Raw genomic sequence first — 14,551 nt, 5'->3', positions numbered from 1 at the left:
CACAGGGCAGTGCGAAAGCTTCGTCCAGTGACATAAACTCCAGGGTAGTAGTGGTAAATGAATACGATTATCAGCAGGGGATCAGTACACACACTCGAGGATCGGTTATCACAACATGCTACAAGTCACAGGTATAATTCCAATAGCTATCCAACCAATACTGCTATAAACACAATCACCACTGTTAAGTCTGTAAAAAAAAATAAATAAACAAACAAATAAATAAAGTAATAAGGATACTCCTCATGCATCCAAGGGCACCCTGCCCTCCGAAGTGAGAGGAGATCCCCCAAACATCAACACCACACGCTCATTCTTCTACCTTCGTCCGATAGTAAGTGAAAGGATAAAGGAGAAGAGAAATTACCATAAAAACAAAACAAGGACACACCTTTGAAGTTCCCCTCAGTAATTCCCAAGCGTAAGCGTAATTTTCGGATGAATGCATGTCTCGTTACAGGATCAACATCACTCACGTTAAATACATGTCTCATCCTCACGTTAAATACATATTTCGTCCTCACGTTAACCCTTAAACGCCGACTGGACGTATTTTACGTCGACATTTTTTGTCTCTCGGGTGCCGACTGGACGTATTTTACGTCGACATACAAAATTTTTTTATTTTTTTAAAAATTCGCGGGAAAAATACTTTTAGGCCTACCAGCCAAAAACTCTTGAATCACGCGCCTTGGGGGATGCTGGGAGTTCACGGATCAAGGTCGTGTTTTTTACAATCGATTACGCAGACAGGCGCGCAAGCGCGAATTTCTTTCTTGCCGCACTAAAAAGTATCTGTGACACATCTCGGAAATTATTTCGTCACTGACATAATTTTTGTACCATTGTAAATTAGCCGTTACATGAAGTATTATTCATGAAAATGTGCGCATTTTTATGTAAAATACAACAAAAAAATACTCATGATTGTAGCTTTTATCAGTTTTGAGATATTTTCATATAAATAACGATAATTGCCAAAATTTCAACCTTCGGTCAACTTTGACTACCGAAATGGTTGATCAAAAATGCAATTGTAAGCTAAAACGCTTATATTCTAGTTATATTCAATCATTTACCTTAATTTTGCAACCAATTGGAAGTCTCTAGCTCAATATTTCGATTTATGGTGAATTTTTGAAAAAAACTTTTTCCTTACGTTCCTTACGTTCCGCGCGGTAACTTCCGAAAAAAATCATACATGCGATTGTGGTAATGTTTGCACCATTTAAAATTAGCCGTTATATAAAGTTTATATATGGAAATGTGCGCAATTTCATGCACAATACAACTAAAAACAACCCATGGTTGTAGCTTTTATCAGTTTTGAGATATTTCAATTTTATATAAATAACGATAATTCCCAAAATTTCAACCTTCAGTCAAACTTTGACTCTACTGAAATGGTCGAAAAACGCAATTGTAAGCTAAAACGCTTATATTCTAGTAATATTCAAGCATTTACCTTAATTTTGCAACAAATTGGAAGTCTCTAGCACAATATTTCGATTTATGGTGAATTTATGAAAAAAATAACATTTTCTTTACGTCCGCGCGGTAACTCTTCTGAAAAAATCATACGTGCTATTGTGGTAATGATTGCACCATTTTAAATTAGCCGTTACATAAAGTTTTTATATATGAAAATGTGTGCAATTCCATGTAGAAATACAACAAAAAATAATTGAAGGTTGTAGCTTTTCTCATTTTTGAAATATTTGCATAGTAAGTCACGATAAATAGAAAAAAAAAACCACCACTGTTCGGGTCAACTTTGACTCTACCGAAATGGTCGAAAAACGCAATTGTAAGCTAAAACTATTACAGTCTAGTAATATGTATTCAGTCATTTATATCTCATCTTGAAACAAATTCGAAGTCTCAGCAAAATATTTAGATTTATGGTGAATTTAAAAAAAAATCTTTCTTTCCCTCCGCGCGGGATTCTCCGCCACAAATCTCCGAAATACGTACGTACCATTCTCGGAATATTTGCTCCGTCCGTTTATATTAGGCATTTCATAGTTTTATATATGAAAATGGTGCGCAATTTCATGTAGAATAAAATGAAAAATATTTGAAGGTTGTAGCTTTTCTTATTTCCGAAATAATTGTATATAAAAAAAATATATATAAAAAAATTCGACATTCGGTCAACTTTAACTCGTCAGATATGGTCGAAAACTGCAATTGTAAGCTAATACTCTTACAGTATAGTAATATTCAATCATTTGTCTTCATTTTGAAAGTAATTGGAAGTCTCTAGGACAATATTTAGAATTATGGTGAATTTTTTGAAAAAATGATTTGTTACGTCCGCACGTTACGAATTCATGCATTATTGTGATAATATTTTCTCTGTGTTGCTTGATCGTTTTACAATGTGTTATATACCAAAATGATCGCAATTTAGTGTATTTCACACAAAAAAAAAAAAAAAAAAAAAAAAAAAAAAAAAAAAAGTAACTTGATACCTTTAACCGTTTTGCGCACAGCACGATTTGAATACAATCACCTATATGAAATTTCGTTTTTGCGCAATTCATATATCGCATTATTTATATGATGAATGATAATTTTTTCATTTCTGATGGTTGCATACTAAACTTCAGGCAATGACAAAAAAAGGAGCCAAAAATGAACTTTTACTCTAGAAAACTAAGCGCGCTGTGATTTTTTTAAAAAAATATTTTTTCCGCTTCCGCGCTCACTCCGAAACCCCTCCGGCACACGGGAGACAAAATTTTTTTTTTTACCGCTCCGGCGTAAGAGGGTTAAAGGGCGAAAGAATGTAAATAATATGTTGGCATACCTTTGCCGCCGACTCTTAACACAAGTAGAGAGGCGACTATAAAGGCTATCACAAAAAGTGGGTTTGTATATTAATTGAAAAACAAGGACAAACCTTTGTTGAATATTAATATCAAACACTGTATATACATATTTATTTAAAACAAAAATAACCCAAAAGGATCCCACTGGGAAAAAGATCAATGACAAGTCAGCCAGAGCTCACAAACACATCTTCATAGGAAGATGGCCGAAAGCAAAGTGGAGTGTATAGATCCGGAGGCTATCCTACCCGCCTGCCACATGGTAGTTACTGCCTAACCACCTTGTTCAAGATTTAACGGCTGTAATTCCAGCTACGCCGTAAGTAATTCCTTATGTAAAGGACCTCAGGTTTGTATATCGTGTAGGAACAAATTAAGTTTAATGAGATTATTTTGTAATATAAATAAATGATTTACCTTATAACTAATTTTCAAATATTGATAAAATTAATGAAAAAATAGCAAAAATGGAGGTCTCCCTCTCTCTCATAAATGATTTACCTTATAACTAATTTTCAAATACTGATAAGATTAATGAAAAAATAGCGAAAATGGAGGTCCTCTCTCTCTCTCTCTCTCCGGAATAATCTTGATGGTCAGATATACGATGTTGCCATTCAATTTTCTCTCTGTGTTATTGGCTGTAGGTATACATTTTTAATGGTAAAATGTTTAAGATGACTTTGAAATGATATTAATAACATAACCTCAAAGATTATTACAGTAATAGGTTAATAATTTTAGGTATATTTGAAGTAGGATGTTATTAAGGTATACAATTGGTATCTGAACTTTAAAGATAAGCAGTTATAAGCATTTTTAGAGGTGGTTCTAACTATACGAGGGTTTTAACTATTCACGGGGGTACCTGGTATACATTCCCCGCGAATACGGGGGGAACACTGTATATTCATTCACACTACACACACACAAAAAAACATACGATCATCATGTTGTCACCAAAACTACAGTCTCGTTCGTGCACCTTCTACAAACTACCTCCATATTTTAGTTATGCTCTATACTATCATAAAACACTTTACTTACTGTTTTTAACTAATCGCGAATTTTTTCATAGCACAAAATTCATTAATTACGGTACGTATTTTTATTTTATTTTCATAACTAAATAATTTTTATGATAAAAATGATTTACTAATTTTCAAATGCTAACATGAATGTAAATATCAAAATATTGATAAAATGTTATTGTTATAATACAATTAAGTTTGTTCATACTTACCTGGCAGATATATATATAGCTGTATTTTCTGAAGTCCGACAGAATTTCCCGCCGCTGGGAGGCGGATATCAGGAACCATTCCCATTTTCTATTCATATTTTCTCAGTGCCACTGTCTCCTGAGGGGAGGTGGGTGGGCACTTAATTATATATATCTGCCAGGTAAGTATGAACAAACTTAATTGTATTATAACAATAACATTTTGTTCATGAAACTTACCTGACAGATATATATATATAGCTGAATCCCACCTTCGAATGGTGGGAAGAGACAGAATAGGATTTTAGGAAACTAAATTAAGTAGATGATATACATCTTGGTTCCTCACCTGTTAGCATAGCTGACTTCGTGATTACTGTCACCTAAGCCTGCTTCTGCTTAATCAGAGTTGCCAGCGAGGTAGAGACCTGTAGTGCTGGTGCGCTCTGGATGCTCTGTCAACGGGGCGTGCCCACAACATGACTAGACCATCGAACCATACATATGAGGGCTATGAAGCAACTGACCACCACCTGACCTACTAGACAAAACACCCTGAAAACTAACCTAATGAATGGAAGATCTTCACAGAAGAACTCACCAAAAAACCAAAAACCAAAAACACAAAACATTTTAAAAAACTAACCATAACTCTTAAACTAAGGGATAGGAAAAGAGCTACCTCCAGCCCCCAAACTGTGTCTGCAGAAACGTATGGTCCAAGAGAACAACAGTCCTCGTATATCGTTCTCACATCTCTTAAATAGTGTGAGGCGAATACAGAATTGCTCCTCCAAAAGGTGGCATCAAGGATGTCCTTGATTGACATGTTCTTTTGGAAGGCAAACGAGGTTGCGACCGCTCTGACCTCATGAGCTTTCACTCGCAAGAGGCTCAAATCAGTCTTCTGGCAAGATGAATGAGCCTCTTTTATAACGTCTCTCAGAAAGAAAGCCAAAGCATTCTTGGATAATGGTAAATCGGGTCTCTTCACAGAGCACCACAGATTATCTGAGGGACCTCGTACTTCCTTCGTCTTGCGAACGTAAAACTTGAGAGCCCTGACAGGGGACAGGACTCTCTCAGGTTCTTGGCCCACAAGGTTCGTCATACCCTTAATCTCGAAGCTCTTGGGCCAAGGGTTAGACGGGTTCTCGTTTTTCGCCAAGAAAGTGGGACTCAAAGAGCAGACAGCGTTGTCACCTTTGAAGCCCACCTGTTTACTAATGGCTTGAATTTCGCTAACTCTCTTCGCCGTCGCCAGAGCAGTTAGGAAAAGAGCCTTCTTTGTCAAGTTCCGAAGAGACGCTGCATGGAGAGGCTCGAAAGGGCTCGACATCAAAAGTCTTAGAACTAAGTCTAAGTTCCAGGAAGGAGGCCTCGCCTGAGGTATCTTAGTTGTCTCGAACGATCTCAAGAGATCATGAAGATCTCTGTTGTCAGTAAGGTCTAGGCCTCTGTGCCGAAAGACTGATGAACAGCATACTTTTATATCCCTTGATGGTCAGGGCACCTGCCAACTTCTGCACATTCCTTAAGAATAGCAGGAAATCGGCTATTTGGCTCACAGAGGTAGTGGAAGAGGGAAATTCCCGCCTTTCTACACCATGCCCTGAAGGAAGCCCACCACTTCGACTGGCGTCAAACAGCTCTCGATGAAGCCCTCCGTTGCGTTGGCGATCGCTTTTGCAGCTGTTTTAGAAAAACCTCTTGCTCTGGCCAACTTTTCGATAGTCTGAACGCAGTCAGACCCAGAGCGGAGAGGTTTTGGTGACATCTTTCGAAGTGGGGCTGTTTGAGTAGACCTCTCCTCCAGGGCAACGTCCTTGGGAAGTCTACAAGGAAGGACATTACCTCCGTGAACCATTCTCTTGCGGGCCACATCAAGGCGACCAGGGTCAACCTCGCGAACTTCCTCATGACTTCCCCCATGATCTTGAACGGCGGGAAGGCATACAGGTCTAAGTTCGTCCAATTCCAGAGCAGTGCATCTATAGCGATCGCTCCTGGATCCAACACAGGGGAGCAATAAAGAGGCAACCTCTTTGTCCTCGACATCGCAAATATGTCGACCAGAGGACGTTCCCACAGCTTCCATAGCTCCCGACAAACGTCTTGATGCAGAGTCCATTCTGTCGGCAGGAGTTGGTCCTGTCGACTGAGAAGGTCCGCTCTGACGTTCTGGACTCCTGCGATGAATCTCGTCAGGATCTTGACTCGCCTTGCACCTGCCCACAGCAGAATCTCCCTCGCTAGGTAAAATAGAGGTCGGGAGTGTGTTCCTCCCTGATTCTTTAGGTATGCAAGGGCCATGGTGTTGTCCGAGTTGACTTGGACAACTTTGTCTGCAACCTTTTCTTCGAAGAACTGTAGCGCCAGGAAATCCGCCGCTAGTTCTTTCACATTGATGTGCCAGGACACCTGTTCCCCCCTCCAGGTGCCAGACACTTCTTCCCCTCCTAGTGTTGCTCCCCAACCTGAAACGGAAGCGTCGGAAAACAACACTAGGTCGGGGCTCAGAAGCTTTAGAGATAAACCCTCTCGAAACTTCCGAGGATCGAGCCACCATCTTAGATGGCTTTTCACCGATTCGGTGATCTTCAAGGTCGCATCCAGATCCTCTTTGACTCTCCATTCCTCTGCCAGGGAAAACTGGAGAGGCCTGAGGTGTAGCTCCCCAGGGAAACAAACTTTTTCCAGTGAGGAAATGTCCCCAAGCACTCATCCATTCCCTCGCCGAGCAAGTTCCTTTCCCCAGGAAGGCCGAAACTCTCTCTAAGCCTTGCAGCTGTCGTTCCTGGGACGGAAACGCCCGAAAAGCCACTGAATCCATCTGAATCCCCAGATACACGATGGACTGTGTCGGGGTCAGATGCGACTTTTCGAGGTTGACCAGAAGTCCCAGGGACCTCGCCAAGGCTAACGTGAACTGAAGGTCCTTCAGACACCTCTCTTCTGACGACGCTCTGACTAGCCAATCGTCGAGATAGAGGGATACTCTTATCCCTAAAGAAGGCAACCATCTCGCTACATTCTTCATGATCATGGTAAAATACCATCGGAGCCGTGCTCAAGCCGAAACAAAGGGCTCTGAATTGCCAGACTTGTCTTTCAAAACGAACCTCAGATACTTTCTTGAAAGAGGGTGGATGTTGGAACGTGAAAGTATGCGTCCTGCAGGTCAAAGGAAGGCACCATCCAGTCGCCCGGTCTCAAGGCTCCTAGAACAGACTGAGGCGTTTCCATTTTGAACTTTATCTTTTCTATGAAAAGATTCAGCCTGCTCACGTCTAGGACTGGACGCCAACCCGACGACTGCTTCGGTACCAGGAAAAGTCTGTTGTAAAATCCTGGTGACCCCAGGTCTAAGACCTGCTCCACCGCTCTTTTCTCGATCATTTGATCTAAAAGATCGAAAAGAATTTGTCGTTTCTCCCCTTGATATGAAGGAGAAAGATCTCTGGGAGTTGTGGATAGAGGAGGAGGATCTAAAAAGGGGATCTTGTACCCCTGTTACCACGATTTTGAGGGACCAAGGGTCCCGTATCTCTCTCTCTCCACGCTCCCGCAAAGAACTTCAGTCGTCTGGCTCTGACTGGTGTCTGAAGGACATGATCTTCACTTACTTGCTTGCTTTCGGCTTGAAAGAAAGCTCTTCCTCTTGAAAGCCCTCTCTCTCGAGGAGCGAGCTCTCGAGGGAGGAGCCCCACGAAAGGGTTTAATCTTCTTTGGAGGTCGCCCAAAAGAAGACGTAGTAGGAACTGCGGGACGTCTCGAAGACTGGGCTAAGAGGTCCTGAGTAGCCTTCTCCTGTAAGCTACCTGCCAGGTCCTTCACCATAGTCTGGGGGAAGAGATGGTTTAAAGAAAGAGCGGCAAAGAGAAGCTCCGCTTTCTGAGCCGTAGTAACTGATCTTGCAGTAAAATTGCAGAACAGCACTCTCTTTTTAAGAAAAGCAGTACCAATGTGAGACACTAACTCTTCCGAACCATCCCTGACGGCCTTGTTCATGCAGGTTAACACACTGGACAACTCCCCCAGACTTAACGAGTCCGGACTCCTAGATTGAAGATCTAGGACTCCCAAGCACCAGTCTAAAAAGTTGAAGACTTCCAGAGTCCTTAAAAGTCCTTTCATGTGATGGTCTATCTCCGTAGGCGTCCAAGAAATCTTTGCTGTCGACAAAAGGGACCTCCTCTGGGCGTCGACCAGACTAGCAAAATCCCCTTGGGATGACGAAGGGATTTTCACACCTACTTCACCTTTGGTCTCATACCAAATGCCCCCTTTTCCACTGAGTCTTGAGGGAGGAAGGGCGAAAGTCGACTTCCCCTGATCCTTCCGTCGTTCCATCCAGTCTTGTAATTTCTTAAAAGCCCTCTTGGTGGACAGAGAAGTCTTCATTTCCACGAACTCCGGGGTCTTACAAGACTTCGATGAAGAAAACTGAGAGGGTGGAGACCTGGGAGCTGCAGGCTGGAACTTGTCTCCAAAAGACTAGCGTAACAGCCGCACCAGCACTTTATAATCCGAAACGGAAGAAACCAACGGCTGCTCCTCCTCAACCGAGTCCGCCGGACTACTAAACTCTCCTTCCTCCCTAAGAGGAATCGGAGACTGCCCCTCCGGAGAGGGCGTGCGCCCAACGGGTCTAACCTTCAACAAAGATCTCCGAGGTTTGGGTGCAGAAGCTTCTTCAATGCGACAGACCTTCTGTCGATCCTTAGAGCATGAAGGAAGAAGAGCGTCTTGACAGCGCTGAGCGTCATGAGAGGCAACTTGGGCTGTCCTAACTCGCTCTAAAGAAGCGTCCTTACGCTTCCCGCTAGTGTCCAGACTTAGCTTTCAAAGCGTCCTTCTGTGCGCTCTCGAAAGCCTTTTCGTACGGAAAAGCGTCCACAAAAGCGTCCTGAAAAGCGTCCTGATGAACGTCCTCCGAAGCGTCCTGACGAGCGGTCTGCGCAGGACGTCGAGAGGGAAGTAAAGCGTCCTGTCCACGTGACTTCCTACTATAAGAACGAGATCGAAGGAGCACCAAAGGGAGACGCAGGAGGAGAAAGAGACGACGAGGAGAGGAGAAGGGGACTGCTTCGTCCTCTTGACAGGCAGCCTGACGTCCTTCCTACATTTAGGCTCGACTGCTGCTGGGACGTCTTCTGAGCCATCAAAGCCGACAACTGGTCCTGAAGGGACACAAGAATGTTCTTCGTAGGTGTCGAAACTAAAGGAGGCGAAGGGCTGAACCTGCGAGAAGACGAGGGGCGAGGACGCGCCTCCTTCCTTCTCACAGGTACAGCTACCTGCCTCTCCGAAGAGCGAATGTACAGCTTCTCAGCGTCATCCTCAGATGACGTCCTACCTCTCTTCTGCGGCGGAAAAGCGTCATACGACGCAGGTGAAGACCGCAACGATAACGGAGAGAGAGGACACTCACTCGGAAAAGTCCTTTTCAATGGACGCGAGTCTCTCCGAGCGCTCCACCCCTTGCGCGGGGAGGGCGCCTCGGAGTACGAAAAACAGTCCTTAAGGATGCGAGCCTGAGCACGCTCCCCAGATCGGTGGGGAGCCCCCGTAACCCTCTTGCGGCTTTCGACATATCCACTCCCTGATTCCTGGGAGTCCGATAGCGGTCTAGGCCTAGAGGCATTATGGGGCCGATCTGACGCCCCTTCCACAACACTAGGGGCACGATCACACACTTTCACTGAGCCGGTTTCCAAGGCTAACACTTTAGATTCTAGAGTGCGTAAAGACTCTAAAATCAGAGAAAGGGCATTACCTTCTCCAGACACAGAATCAGGGCCCGAAGGCAACATCACAGGTTTAGGTGAAACAAATTCTACTGGTGTTAATGCAGGTGAAATATTACTTCCCTTACCTTTAGAGGAACCGCTCTTGGAGGAAGACCTCCTGATCCTATCGCGTTCCAATTTACGCCGATAAGAATCATACACCTTCCATCCATCATCGGTCAAACCTTCGCATTCATTGCAAGGACCATCCAATAAACATACATGCCCCCTACACCCCATACATACTGTGTGGGATCTACCGATGATTTAGGTAGCCTCACCTTACAATCACTCTTCACACACACTGAAACTCACTGAACTTGATCCAGACATCACGTTCACAGAAAAAAAAAAAAAAAAAAAAAAAAAAAAAAAAAAAAAAAAAAAAAAAAAAGTCCACTATTGCGCATGCCAATCCAACAATCCAGAATCAATACCAAAAGACAATCCAGATACTTAAATGACGAGATAAATCAAAATCCTAGGCGGAGGTACTGCAAACAGTTGTTTACAGCACCGGCGACAGAAAAAATATGAATAGAAAATGGGAATGGTTCCTGATATCCGCCTCCCAGCGGCGGGAATGGGTACTACCACCTGGCCGCCCACTGCGTGTGCCGCGAGTTTTGAAATTCTGTCGGACTTCAGAAAATACAGCTATATACATATCTGTCAGGTAAGTTTCATGAACAAAATGCTAAATTAAAATCCTATAAAATCACAACCGCTTTCTCCTTCTCTCAATATACATATCTCTTATTAATGAAATTGAACAGCAACATTTCAAAAAAATATTATTCCATGTAACAGAATAAACTATAATACTGATCTATTACCATCGTATTAAATGAACAGATTGCCCCGGACTGCAGGTACGTGTTGCCCTATTTTTATTCTCTGATTTACTGAACTCTGCTTCAATACAAGTCTCCCTCTACCTCTATCAAATTGTTTTCCTAAATCATTCTTTCATAATAAATGTCCATCAGTTGATTTTCAATGCAAACAAAAGACAAAAATAAACTTATTACTGTATTTTGCTATTTATACATTAGTATTACAGTAAGGCATTGTAATCATTAAAGTAAATAATTTTTTTTTACCTTAAATGTATTCATGAAAGAGAGTTTTGTGCAGTGCAATATGATGAAAATAAAGAGGAATTATTAGCTAATATACTTTTGTTTGCAGATCTGAAGATGGGGAAATTGAAAATAGGAAAGAATTCATACAAGATTTATGTCACTAGGGCGACATAAAACTTACACACAAACAAAGGTGAGATATAATGAGCAAGGGAGCAGTTTCATAGACAATTCCCTTCTACTACTACTACTAATAAGAGAAGGCAAAGTGGTTGGGATAGTTTTAATTTGCAGTAATTGCATGTGTATCAGGCTATAGGCTGGATCAATGAAGAGTGAGTACCCATATGATAGTTTAAGGTATATTAGGTGTTTGAATTAGCATCAAAATAGTAGGCAGTTAGCCTATGAGAATTTTAGTAGGTAGGACATCTGTGGTATAGACAATTAGGGTTTTTTTGAGGGGTGTGATAACACGGATATTTGCTTAACACAGGTGGTTGTGGTCCCATTATCCCGCCTACATATATGCAAATTTCAGATATTCACAGGTGCATGGGGTCCTTAAACCGGGGCCCCGTAATGGGGGTATACTGTACATCATCAGTAAACAGAAAAAACTTGTCACACTTGTAATTTACTAATCAATATAGAATGAGCATAAAAAATACATTATATTTGGCAGCTGATAATAGCCAGCCCTGAGAGAAATAGATATGGAGGACCAGAATAAAAATTCTAGGGGAAAAAATAAAACTGAAAATACACCTTTCCCTACTTCTACTTTTATCTTTGGTCTACAAAATCATGTGCAATATACTGTACTCACTCTCCATATCCTTTCCATTTTAGGTAGTATTCCACTCTGCCATTGCGTACACGCTTGTCTAAGATCTTCTCTACCGAATACTCCTCCTCCTGTTCTTCTCCTTGTTCCTCAGGTTCCGGAGAATTTTCCTTCTTCTTTGGCATTGTATTTGATTCACCTACGAAAGACACACATTATTTATTCAACAAAAAACATTCCCCTATGAAAAAATGCCACTCACACTTAGGAAGATGTTTCAACTGTACTTCACCAGCTCATCCATACTGTTACCATTTGCTTTTCACTAATGAACAAAACTTCTACAACTTAACTTCAGCACACCAAACACTCTTTCAATTGCATAATAGGAAAATATTAACTGATGAATTTGATAGCAGGGCACTTAATACTCCAGAAAGAAAAAACACAATACATATTACCTTAATGCAAAAAGAAAAAAAAATAGAGCACAAGTTTCACATAAGCAGATCTATAATAACTATTAATGAAACAACAAATAGAGTGAAAACACAAACTTCTTTCATTCGTTAAAAAAAAGGAGTAAGTCAAAGCACACACAAAATTTATAAAAACTTTATGACTCAAATAAAAGTGAAGATTATTTCAATATAGTATATATACATATGTAGACTAGTAGCTGTATGCTGCACCATACAGCTACTACTCTACATATGTATATATATTGAAATTATCACCACCTTTATTTGAGACAAAGTTGTTAAACATTTTGTGTGTGCTGACTTACTCATTACAAAACAAATTTTTAAACTACTGTGGCATACATCAGTGCCTACTCAAAAAATAAATAAATACCATACTAAAGTATTTTTTTCTGGAGAAGTTGGTAAATATCCACTTCATACATCACTATAGCTAATTACAACTGGGAAAACCTGGCTTCCCACCACCCACCAGAGGCTACTATTCAAATGCTGTACATAGCCAATGAAAAATAAGATACTACAGAAGCTTCATTAGATCAGTTGCATATATTTACCATCAGTTACATATACAAATAAAAACAAATTCACTGATAACTGTTAAAGAGGTAGATCAGTCAAGTTCAACTGGCATTGATTCTGTCCCAGACAAGAAATAGTCTGACCACTTAAATCCAGTACTACATGGTCCAGCAACTCCCATAATCCAGGACTTTTTTTTAATCAGCCGCCATTAGCTCGTGAGCAGCTAAGAGGTTGGCACCAAGTTGTTTCTTCACTGGATTTTTTCAATTATGGAATTGAAGCATACTACATATTAGTATACATAAGCACAGTTATTTCGAACAAAAATAATGTGAAACTAAAAAATATACAGCATACAAAAGAACGGTAACTTGCATATACCTGTACAGTACACTCGTGCATCATTTGAGATCACATATTGTCGATCAGTAAAAATTTCTTCCAAAAACATGTTTTCATCATATACACCATGTACTATAGTATAATTTGTATCACTGATAATGCATGTTGTGCAACCTTGTGACTGGTCAAACAATTATATTTCTTTCTATAGACAGCCACTTACTACTGTGTGCTAGACACTAACATAAACAACAGCAAGTACTTACATAAACAATTGAATCGAGAAACAGCCACATGCCAATGTCAGTTACCAAACCTAACACACAAGGGTTGTGTTACAGTTGTCAACTTAGTTAAAACTTTACTAATTTCCTGCTGCGACTCCATAAATAAAAACACAACAAATCTTTAATCATTTAATCGAGAGGAACCATAAATAAAAATATAAATCTTTCTTCATTCAATGGAGAGGAAAGCATTATGAAAGTATGCCATTAAATTTACAGTTGCAGCTGTGACAGGAAAAAGAATAATGTGCAAGTAACAATGTTTTGGAAATGACAAAAGCAACAAAACGTACTGGTGAAATCGCACCTTTGCTTCCTTTCTTTGACAGTGTAGTCGCTGTCTTACCCTCAAGGATTACCCTTTCAATGGTTTATCCAGAGCTCCATGGTAACCAGACTAATGTCAAAGAATTCTCCTAGTTGGTCTTGTGTCAATGATGAACATTATAACACGTGATAAAAGTACAATTGGACTTTCTATCATCCTCAGTGAATGCTAATACGTATCCAGTTTACCTACGTCAAAAACCCGCAGGAAGTGGTTATGCGCATACAGTCAGTTTACAATTGACCAAATTTTCTGGTCGATAATGAACCAGAGCTTCCAAAGATTTCACTCTTCTATTTCATTACAGAGGATCATAAAAACTTCTAAAATGAAAGCTTACTATAGAATTTTAAGTTCCAGTTGAATTTTTTTTAGTTTAGACTAGAACAGTCACTTTTGTGCAGGAAAAGCCAGAAATTGGCTTAGGATTATGATTAGGCTAAAGAATTTTGTTCTTTGCTTATTAATTTTATTACAGAAACATAGAAGTTGAAAGCCAAGTGTATAATTTTAACTATGTTAGTCTTTTTTTTATTTAGACCATGGAACAATGATTTTATGGCAAGTGAAAAGCTGTAATCGGCTGTTTCGCCACACACGACAGCTCTCAGATTTGATTGTAATCGTTAGCTATTTGTAGAAGGAAAATTATTTGAATTTATCATTCTATTTAGAAGTTTTATATAAAGAAATTTTCCACACTTATTGTTACATTGTTAATAACAGACAATCCTGTCATGTAAGGACATATCCTGTTAGGCTATGGGCCTTAGGAGTAGCCTAAGTTTACACCAGAGACCTTGGGATTAGATATAAGGCTACAGTCAGTTTGCTTTTTACACCTTGTTAATCACATACCCTTCAAGG

At 40.4% G+C, this 14,551-nt stretch overlaps 1 protein-coding gene across 4 annotated transcripts in view; it reads right to left on the bottom strand.

Annotated features, from left to right (window-relative positions):
- LOC135195673 (chromobox protein homolog 1-like) overlaps positions 1–14,551 on the bottom strand; it is a 76,114-nt gene that overhangs the window by 40,007 nt on the left and 21,556 nt on the right. For all 4 annotated transcript variants that reach the window (XM_064222062.1, XM_064222061.1, XM_064222063.1 and 1 more), the window contains exon 2: positions 11,763–11,919. In XM_064222062.1, the coding sequence (XP_064078132.1) occupies positions 11,763–11,905 (143 nt within the window). In that variant the 5' untranslated portion in view covers positions 11,906–11,919. The remainder of the gene's footprint in view (positions 1–11,762; positions 11,920–14,551) is intronic.

The sequence above is a fragment of the Macrobrachium nipponense genome, chromosome 16 (genome assembly GCF_015104395.2).
Source record: "Macrobrachium nipponense isolate FS-2020 chromosome 16, ASM1510439v2, whole genome shotgun sequence".
Lineage (NCBI taxonomy): Eukaryota > Metazoa > Arthropoda > Malacostraca > Decapoda > Palaemonidae > Macrobrachium > Macrobrachium nipponense.
Note: the sequence above shows the minus strand (reverse complement) of the source record. Positions and strands in the feature narration are given on the sequence as shown.